At 36.0% G+C, this 10,981-nt stretch overlaps 1 protein-coding gene across 1 annotated transcript; it reads left to right on the top strand.

Moving 5' to 3' along the window:
• The first annotated feature begins 5,064 nt into the window (after window positions 1-5,064).
• On the top strand, window positions 5,065-6,499 carry LOC131940025 (uncharacterized). The gene is made up of 4 exons (XM_059298564.1): window positions 5,065-5,133; window positions 5,333-5,415; window positions 5,887-5,959; window positions 6,255-6,499. The coding sequence occupies exons 2-4, from the start codon at window positions 5,336-5,338 to the stop codon at window positions 6,411-6,413; spliced, it is 312 nt and encodes a 103-aa protein (XP_059154547.1). The 5' UTR covers window positions 5,065-5,133; window positions 5,333-5,335; the 3' UTR covers window positions 6,414-6,499.
• Window positions 6,500-10,981: the final 4,482 nt, after the last annotated feature.

Raw genomic sequence — 10,981 nt, 5'->3', positions numbered from 1 at the left:
GTCACACTCACGTTATGTGATTTTATTGTCACACTCACGTTATGTGCTTTTACTTTCACACTTACTTGTGATGTGGTTTTAATGTCACATTCACGTGATATGGTTTAAATGTCACAGTCACGTGATGTGGTTTTACTGTCACACTCACTTGTGATGTGGTTTTACTGTCACATTAAGGTGGTGTGGTTTTACTGTCACATTCACGTGATGTGGTTTTACTGTCAAAATCACGTGATGTGAATTTACTGTCACAGTCACGCGATGTGGTTTTCCTGTCACATTTACATGATGTGGTTTCACTGTCACACTCACGTTATGTGATTTTACTGTCACAGTCACGTGATGTGGTTTTACTGTCATATTCACGTGATATGGTTTAACTGTCACAGTCACGTGATGTGAATTTACTGTCACACTCACTTGTGATGTGGTTTTACTGTCACATTAAGGTGGTGTGGTTTTACTGTCAAAATCACGTGGTGTGGTTTACTGTCACAATCACGTGATACGGTTTTACTGTCACAGTAACGTGATGTGGTTTTACTGTCACACTCACTTTTGATGTGGTTTTATTGTCAAAGTCCCGTGATGTTGTTTTACTGTCACACTCACTAGTGATGTGGTTTTACTGTCACAGTCACGTGATGTGGTTTTACTGTCACACTCACTTCTGATGTGGTTTTACTGTCACATTAAGGTGGTGTGGTTAACTGTCACACTCACTCGTGATGTGGTTTTACTGTCACATTCACGTGATGTGGTTTTACTGTCACATTCACGTGATGTGGTTTTACTGTCACATTCACGTGATGTGGTTTTACTGTAAAAGTCACGTGATGTGGTTTTACTATCGCACTCACGTGATGTGGTTTTACTGTCAAAGTCACGTGATGTGGTTTTGCTGTCACATTCACATGATGTGGTTTTCCTGTCACATTTACATGATGTGGTTTCACTGTCACACTCACGTTATGTGATTTTACTGTCACACTTGCTTGTGATGTGGTTTTACTGTCACATTCATGTGATATGGTTTAACTGTCACAGTCACGTGATGTTGTTTTACTGTCACATTCACGTGATGTGGTTTTACTGTCACATTCACGTGATGTGGTTTTACTGTCACAGTCATGTGATGTTCGTTTATGGTCACTGCACATGTGATATGGTTTTACTGTCACATTTATGTAATGTGGTTTTACTGTCACATTCACGTTATGTGGTTTTACTGTCAAAGTCACTTTTAATATGGTTTTACTATCAGTCACGTGATTTGGTTTTGCTGTCACATTCAGTGTTGTGGTTTTACTGTCGCATTCATGTGATATGGTTTAACTGTCACAGTCACGTGATGTTGTTTTACTGTCACACTCACTTGTGATGTGGTTTTACGTTCACATTCACGTGATGTGGTTTTACTGTCACAGTCACGTGATGTGGTTTTACTGTCACAGTCACGTGATGTTGGTTTATGGTCACTGTACATGTGATGTGGTTTTACTGTCACATTTATGTGATGTGGTTTTACTGTCACATTTATGTGATGTGGTTTTACTGTCACATTCACGTAATGTGGTTTTACTGTCACATTTATGTGATGTGGTTTTACTGTCACATTCACGTGATGTGGTTTTACTGTCACATTTATGTGATGTGGTTTTACTGTCACATTCACGTAATGTGGTTTTACTGAACTAATGTAATCTGAGTCAGTAAAAGATAAGTTCCCCAAATAAAGGAAAATATTTTCAGGCTGTGTGTAGTATGTTACATTTACCTATAAGATTTAAATTGTCTTCAACATCTGCGTGGACCGATTTACCTAATAATAGGACGGAAATAGTTTAAACCAAGGTTAGCGTTAGAGGTTGTGACCTTACATAGCGATTTACTGAACCGTAAATAGGTTGTCTGGAGCTTGAGGAGGTTTTTAATTCCCCTCCCCCCCCCCTCCCCAGTGCGGTCTACCTTTTGTACTCGATCATACCACCGAGCGTTTATTTCCCGAGAATTGTTAACACGGAAGTACCGTCCTGCCCTGGGGAAATGTGAGCTGATCTTAAGGGGGGGGGGGGCACGACATTCCACGAACGTACCTCTGTATTTACCCCCCTGTTGCTGTAAACGACATTCCACGAACGTACCTCTATATTTACCCTCATGTTGCAGTAAACGACATTCCACGAACGTACCTCTATATTAACCCTCATGTTGCTGTAAACGACATTCCACGAACGTACCTCCGTATTTACCATCCTGTTGCTGGAGACAAGTACGTTGCTACAACAATCCAAACATTTCTTACTTGGAAATGCCATTTCCTTATGTCAGCGTCACGGCTTATGAGAACGTATTTGTAAATGTGCTGATTTGATGCAGCAGTCTCGCTTTAGTGCGGAGATGTTATCATATATAAAAAACTGAAGAAGTGTGTTGTTAGCATGGTATTATTTTTATTGTAAAGAACTAGTTGTATCAATGAGTCGTCTAGGATACATCATTTAAATCTCCTTACGACCAGGCGTCGTCATAAAATTAGGTACAGATAATCAGTTTAAAAAAACAATTTACCTTTTTTTAATCATACAAAATGTCTTTTGTGATTGAAAGCGAAAATTTGTAAAAAAAAAAAAAAAAGTTGCTTTGTTAGATTTATTTGTAACACCAAACATGAATGTTTCGGTCGAAATCTTGGATGAATCGTTTCTTTTTACTTTCTCGTATAAACGAAGTATAGAGAAAGTATTGTAATCGTGCACAAAAATCACTTGAAATTTTAACAATTTTCACCGTATTACACCTCAGTCCTTCATCACATCCGAAGTATAGAGGACTTATTTTAATCGGGCAAAAATTATCAATCCAGATTTATCAAAATTAAGAGGTTTTATGCGTAATCCAGTCTGAAAAACTGGGCTTTGCAATTCTGTCCGTATGTCTGTGTGTCTGTCTGTGTGTGTGTGTGTGTGTGTCCGTGTGTAAACGCGATAACTTGAGTACCGTTACAGCTAGGTTGATGAAATTTCATATATAAGTATTTTATCAAAATCGTAGATCCGTATCAACTTTTGAGCGATTTCCGATAACCGGAAGTGGAACTTTTTCTACTTTGAATTTTTCAAAAGCCTATAACTTGAGTACTATTTCAGATAAATAAATGACATTTCACATGTAAGTATAAGATCTAATTCTCTACCTTCTGTTAAATTTTGAGTAAATTCCGTTGACCCGAAATAGTAATTTACGCTACTTTTCTAAAAAAAACGCATGTAAATTTTTAAAGTACTAATAATATTGCGCACTATTATGCACTTTTTACTTTCTCGTATATACGAAGTACAGAGAAAGTCTTGTAATCGTGCAAAAAAAAAAAATCGAGATTTTTACAAATTTCGACGTTTTACACCTCACTGATACGGAAAAACATAATTTTGCAATCTTGTCCGTATGTCTGTGTGTCTGTCTGTGTGTGTGTGTGTGTGTGTGTGTGTGTCCGTGTGTAAACACGATAACTTAAGTACCGTTACAGCTAGGTTGATGAAATTTCATATATAAGTATTTTATCAAAATCGTAGATCCGTATCAACTTTTGAGCGATTTCCGATAACAGGAAGTGGTACTTTTTCTACTTTGAGTTTTTCAAAAGCCTATAACTTGAGTACTATTTCAGATAGATAAATGAAATTTGATATGTAAGTAAAAGATCTAATTCTCTACCTTCTGTTAAATTTTGAGTAATTTCCGTTTACCGGAAGTACTAATTTACGCTATTTCCGATTTCTCAAAAACCACATGTAAATTTATAAAGTACTAATAATATTGCGCACTATTATGCACATCTTTATTTAGCGTTCACTTGGTGTGCAATTCTTTTTTCTACGTGATTATATTCTATTTTAAAAAGTTTGAGTATTTAAAATTGATTAAAAATCATGTCTAGAAGTCTATATCCCGAGTTGCTATCCCCCGTAGTGTTGTATTAGAATATTCGAGAAAGTTTAGGGGAGATCACTCCCGGTTTATTTTATTTGGCGTTCACTTGGTGTGCAATTCTTTTGCCTACGAGTTTTTATTCTATTTTTAAAACTTTAAGTATTTAAAATGGATTAAAAATCATGTCTATAGCCCGAGTTCCTATCCCCTGTTGTTTTATATGAGAATATTCGAGAAAGTTTAGGGGAGATCACTCTCGGTTTATTTACATTAAAAAAGAAACTTGTCGATGATGTCCTAAGTACTTTATAGAATAATGGTTTTATTGTTTTTTCTATTTTTATAAATTAATAACAGCTCCTGACATCGACATAGAATGTACAAATAAAAACACTGATTGTTCTGTGTTGTTGGTACTGACACCCATTTGGCTCAATAAAATAGATTGTGTTTTTATAATTAGTATTGAACAATGCTATTTTAGAGACAACACAATTGGGGCGATTTTTTTCATGGTCAGAAAAATACGAAGATTAAATGGGATGTAAAAAACAAAGTAAGCTTTAATTGATCGACACTTACAACTAACCTCTTATAGATGAGCGAAAGAACCCTTTTAAAAGGGGGAGTAATCAGTTTTTTACCAATGTAAAAAATAATTGGATTTCGCTTCCCTTGTTTAAATCAATACTTTTTTTTATTCGAATGATGCTGATTGTATTGTATTATTATATATTATGAACTGGGTGCTTACCAAAAATATCCACCACAATTAATAGATGACTTTGTGCTAGACAGCAAGATTAGAAATTAAAACTTATTTGGCGTTAATATTTTACAAAGCAAAAAAATATTTCAAAATGTTTAAATCTTACATGTATTGTAAAAACAGAAATCACCCAAAGTAGTGTATTGCTTTGAAAAAAAAATCCTCATTATTGGTGGATAAAAATAAATCAATACATCGGAAAGTGTGCTTGATAGTCAAATACATTCTAAAAATAAGGTCCACACTTTGCTGGTCGTGTTTAACTAAGTGGCCTCCCTTGTTGAAATCTCAGAATACTAAAAGGATTTCTCGGAGTAGTATTTGGATTTCTATTACCATTTTCCCTAGCCTGAGACGTTTTATCAAATGTTGTTCTAGCAATATCTTTTTTTTTAATTCTTCTCATTGTATGTTTCTTGAAACAATACAAAGTAGGTTGTTTAAATTAATTACTATAAAACTTATAAAAGTATTTACTGAGTTAGCTTTTTATATATTTTATTCAGTGAATTTATTATGTATATTTTTTATAAAAAATATATATTTTATGAATTGTTATTTTACAACTACCACTTTGAATAATAAATGCAAACTCTATATTAATCTGTTCATTATTGTTTAATGTCTTAGAAAATGACGCAGCTATACCTCAGTTCAGGCCAAAATGACACACTATGTGTATTCATTGCTGACCAGATTTATCAGGAAATAAGGTAAGTTGTATTTTTATGCTAATTTTGAATGCACTTTACTAATTGAATTCAGTCCAGGTAAATGATTTGTTTGTTTTAAAAACGTCAGTTTTATTTAGTGCAGCTTCAGAATCGTTTCTTAGTAATAATTAGTGGAATGTTATTATTTTCTGAGGCATGAGGATAGTTATCAACGTTATAGTCAATAGATTAAGTTGCTAACAATAAAGTCACGAGTTCGAACCTTAGGACTGATGAGGCTGATCAGATGGGGACAGAAATCCATCTTGGAGTGAAAACTTCGAAACCAACTAAGAGTGGGGCCCTGGGAGACAGAGGTTATCAACCATGGTTTCGTTTAAACAACTACTGCGACATAGGAAACATCCGGCCATTCTCGTGTTCCTACCCTGGGCTTTGTACTAGGATTTACAATGCGCTATTGTCTATAAGACTATGTATTGATACTTTTATGAAATTCTCTTTTAACAGCCCCCCATGTCCAATTGATAAAGCCAAGGTTGCCTCAAGTTTAATACAAATAGTAAAAGAACTTGAAAAAGAGGTATTTTATTTTATTATCATTGTAAGTTTTCAAACTATAGATTATTTTACACTTTAAAGTGATAAAATCAAATAATTACACTCCCATATTGAACAAGACAATGTCTGTATGTAATAGTAGTGGTAATAAAAGCTTGATGATAATGTTAATGCTACATTGGTCGTATTATTTTAGTCCACGAAAAATAGAGTTCACTTCAATTTCGTTTAAAATACTTATATTTGTACTAAGGCGACAAAAACAATTGTTAAATCAAAATTTAGAAGCTTTTTATTTATAAAATATTTTTCTACAGAATAATGGAATTGTATACAAGATATTGGATAAAATTAAGACAATAGCAAGTAACGTCAGGGACAGAGTCTCGTCGGTTGCTAGGAGCGCGTGGAACGGAGTCACGACAGTCGCTACAAGTGTATGGGAAACATTCAAGGCTTTCTTTGAATTCTCTTAATGAAACTAATCAACATAAGTTTATCTTTTTATTGACTCTCTCTAAATTGTGTTTTAATTTTTAAAACAATTGTAGTACTTATTTGTCAAATAGCAATTGGCTTCTTTACACAGAAAAATTGTAATATAAGTTAGATAACATTTAGCCTGTTTATAATGTTTGCCCGAAATTAACCCTTCTAAATCGAAGTTTGAAAATCTGTAGCCTATTCCAAAAAAATAGATATCATGTTTTTTGTTAATACGTATTAATCTTTCGAAGGATAGAAACATTTTGTTCTGTTATACGAGTTTATAATTTTTTTTGATTAAGCAATTTCTTTTTTTTAAATACAAATTTAATAAAAAACGTATATATTGTATGCTTTTATATACGAACTAAAATTATCTTTAAACGTAATAATGCACGACTATTAATTTTACTATCAAGAAAGCGTGGGTCAGTATATAAAAATATGAATACCTTTTTTAAAAATAGTGTAAGCACCCAATATATTTCTTTATTTAAATAGTTTTTCATTATTTTCTCTCTCTCTCTCTCTCTCTCTCTCTCTCTCTCTCTCTCTCTCTCTCTCTCTCTCTTTTCTTTTGAGACTTTGGAACACCAGAGAAAGAGCAGGTTCCGGCTATATCTTTCCACCTGATTTGGGCAACTCTGTTTATTTGAGACCATATAAGCCTCTCCTTAAAAAATATTTTCCTTTTAATCTATATTATTTTTCAAGAGATGTTTTTATAGAAGTTATTATTACTTTTTTTCTTCTAGTTTTTAGTATTAAAAAAAAACGCAAATAAAAATACTTTTGAAGCAAATCATCCGCTGTGTTTGGTAAGGTGATCCCGACTATTATAATTGTTAACAATGATGAAAAACGTGTTTTGGAAAATGTTGCCTTCAGATTGTAGTAAAATTAAAGAAAAAAAACAATTAAAAGCAGAACAATTAAAAGAGTAACATAATTATAATTAGACAAAATCTCATTTTCCTTACTTTCAATGGCTTCAAAATATGAGCAACAATAGGCATTGACTTTAAAGAAATAATTTAGAGGGAGAAATATTAATGCTAAAAGTAATATTTTACAGCCTGGCGGTCTATAAAGGGCATATGAAGTAAAGTTCACTTATTTCTGTGATCCTGGCATATGAAGGGATGTAGTAGTCAACACTATGCCTTGTCGTCTTTATCTTCCCTAACGAGTCAGTTACCCATCAGAGCAGGCTGGACTCGGGATATCCTTTATTTGCTCAACAATCAGACCATAACAAAACTTTATTATTTGATCCATACAGGTTAAACACATTAAAAATATATCTTTTCAATTAAATAATTCAATTTAAACACAATATTATATCACTGATCTTAAAAAAAAAATGTATGTATATATATATTTACGAGGAAAATGGCACGCTGAGGAAGGATACAACGGGCGCTAGGTTGATAGTGCTGTCTATTTTCTCGGTACTTTAATTTATACAAAATATAGTCATAGGCATATCCCTAAACCATGCACCTAATCTCATTCATAACAAAAGTCGCATTTAGAGTTTTTTTCAGGCAACTCTACTTTGGAGGAGGGGGCTTGGCCCCCCTCCCCCCCCCCCCCCCCACACACACACACACACTCCAAAACATGTCTACCGTCCCATTCAACGAAATATAATTATATACTTTTTCCAGTGTCCGCCCCCTCCCAGAAAATTCTACCCCCGCCCCCGAAAATTTCAAGTACCCCCACCCCTTTCCGGGGAGGAAAAAGTCTGAAAGAAACACTGGTTGCATTTGTAGATCATACAAACTAAAGGAAGAATCTGGGCGGGGCTTCGCCCCTACCGGAAGAGATGCTTAAAAAAAAAACTGCACGCTAAACACTTTTTAGATTAGAAAAAGTTCCTCCCTCCGGGGAGGAAAAAGTCTGAAAGAAACACTGGTGTCGCGGATAGCCACTACCCGAAGAATTGCATTAAAGAAATTGTAAGAAAACCACTTTTTAGATTAGACACATTAATTAGGCTGTAATTTTATTATAGAGTATCGATGAAGAAATTTCTTTTGAGTTGGGGAGGGGAGGCTCAGACGTTCTTAAGCGGGGATGGGGCTTCGCCCCTACCCGAAGAATTGTATGCAAGAAACTCTTCACAGCAAACCATTTAGATTAGACAAAATTGCCTTTTTATTCAATGTTTACTCGAGAATCAATGACGTCATATTACTGTGTGCACTCTCCTGCTTGAGATTATTTTCTACACTATGCTAAATGTGACGACGTCATACTTCGTTTTTCGAATTAATATGCATGTTTTTAATTTGCTTGTGTTTTCTCTAGAGCGTTCTTGTCAGATAGATACATAGATAGATACATAGATAGATACATAGATACACAGACAGCGAAACTATTATTATACGAGAAAAATGGCCCGTTGAGGAAGGATACAACGGGCGCTAGGCTGATAGTGCTGTCTCTTTTCTCTAAACTAAAACCACCCCACCCCCACACACCCCCCACACACACCACCCCCCCCACCCCCACACACCCCCACCCCACACACACCCCCCACCCCACCCCCCCCCCCCACACACACATACCCCCCACCCCCCACCCCCACCCACCAAAAAAACATGTCTACCGTCCCATTCAACGAAATATAATTATATACTTTTTCCAGTGTCCGCCCCCTCCCCGAAAATTCTACCCCCGCCCCCGAAAATTTCAAGTACCCCCACCCCTCTCCGGGGAGGAAAAAGTCTGAAGGAAACACTGGTGTCGCGCTTAGCCACTACCCGAAGAATTGCATTAAAGAAATTGCAAGAAAACCACTTTTTAGATTAGACACATTAATTAGGCGGTAATTTTATTATAGAGTATCGATGAAGAAATTTCTTTTGAGTTAGGGAGGGGGGGGGGGGGCTCAGACGTTCTTACGCGGGGGGTGGGGCTTCGTACAGTAACATTTATACAAAAAGCAAGGACGGTACCGAGAACAAGAACAATCTATGCTAAAACTATTTTTTTAAGGTAACAATCTAATTGTACGTCCAGGTAAGCAAATACGTGTTTCGAGGGGAAAACGCTTTTGGCCCATTTTTATGAAAGGACCTTGTTTAAGTTTAAGACTTTAAGATACATCTAGATAGCTCTTGTAAAAGAGTGGGTTGCTATAATATTATGTATTGAATACTTTACTAGAATTTAAGTATGTAGATCTAAATCAAATTTGAATGAAATGGTTCATTTCTTCACAGCGGCCTAGCTAGGATTGTCTCATGGGAGGGGGTTTCAATTTTTTTCCATCTTTATAATTTCTCGCGTCTAACCTTGCCTTGCTTCCACACCTTATATGCTTTGTTTAAATCCTCGTCTTTTCCAGCATTTAGAAATAATTTAATTCGTATTAGATTCCCCAAATGCACTTGCTTGACCTTCTATTCCGTTAATAAGGCTAAAACATTGTTCGCAATCAGCACTGAGTGCTTGGAAGCTACAGTAATGTCAATTGTTCATTGTTTAAGCAAATCTTGCTAATTCAGATATATAATTATAGCAACAGATTTGAGTTTTTCACTTAATCAAAATTTGAAGTCGTTGTACCCCCCCCCCCCTCCCCCTTTGAACGAATTGAATTTATATAGAAAATATATACTTTGACAGTATCCGCCCCACCCCCTCCCCCCGAAAATTTTAGTCTGCCCATCACCTGGCCCGAACATTTCAAGTGCCCCAGGAGAAAAAAACGAGTCTAGATAGCTAAGTTGTTAGTGTAATCGGCTTCCATGCCGGTGGCACGGATTCTAGACACACCATGACAATGTTAAAAAAATAAATTCAATTCATTTTTTGGGACGGAGTAGTCTAGTGGTAGAGAGCTGGACTGCTAACTCGTAAATCTCAAGTTCGATTCCAGGTTCAAGTCAGTAGACAGTCCCTGAGTCCACCCAACTCTGATGGGTACCTAACTGACTTTAGTGAAAGTAAAGGCGGCTTGGCATAGTGCTGACCATAAGGAGATCGTAAGGAGATTTAATCGTCATACACACGTAAAGTCAGGCCAAAAGATACAGCAGATTGGTTCTTTTCTAAATTTAAAAACTTAAAACATTAAATTGCGAGCTATTAATATTTTAAAAACACGTCAGATTTTTATTTAGATATTCAAATTAGGTCAAATCTTATTGGCACCACACAACAGATTTATTAAATCCTTAGCTCAGCATCGATCCCATGTCGCCGAATATTGGTTGGTCCTGATGAAAACATATACAGGATATACACCAAGCGTTACTGCTAGAGGTTGTGACCTTTCACAGTGTATTAATGATCCGTGAACGGCTTACGTAGAGCTTGAGGAATTTTAATTCGGCCCCCCCCTAATGTGGCCTTCCCTTTGAATTCGAGATCACACCGGGGGGGGGGGGGTTTATTTACCGAGGCATTGTAATCACGGAAGTAGTGTGTCGCGTCCTGGGGAAATGTCATGAACTGACCTAGAACGGACATGGTATCCCACTGAAGCACTTGTCTATTATTCTACTGGTACTCAGGGAAGTGCGTTGCCACAACAATCCAAACA

This window comes from Physella acuta, unplaced genomic scaffold (genome assembly GCF_028476545.2).
Source record: "Physella acuta isolate Inbredline_101_S28 unplaced genomic scaffold, ASM2847654v3 ptg000308l, whole genome shotgun sequence".
Taxonomy (NCBI): Eukaryota; Metazoa; Mollusca; class Gastropoda; family Physidae; genus Physella; species Physella acuta.
Note: the sequence above shows the minus strand (reverse complement) of the source record. Positions and strands in the feature narration are given on the sequence as shown.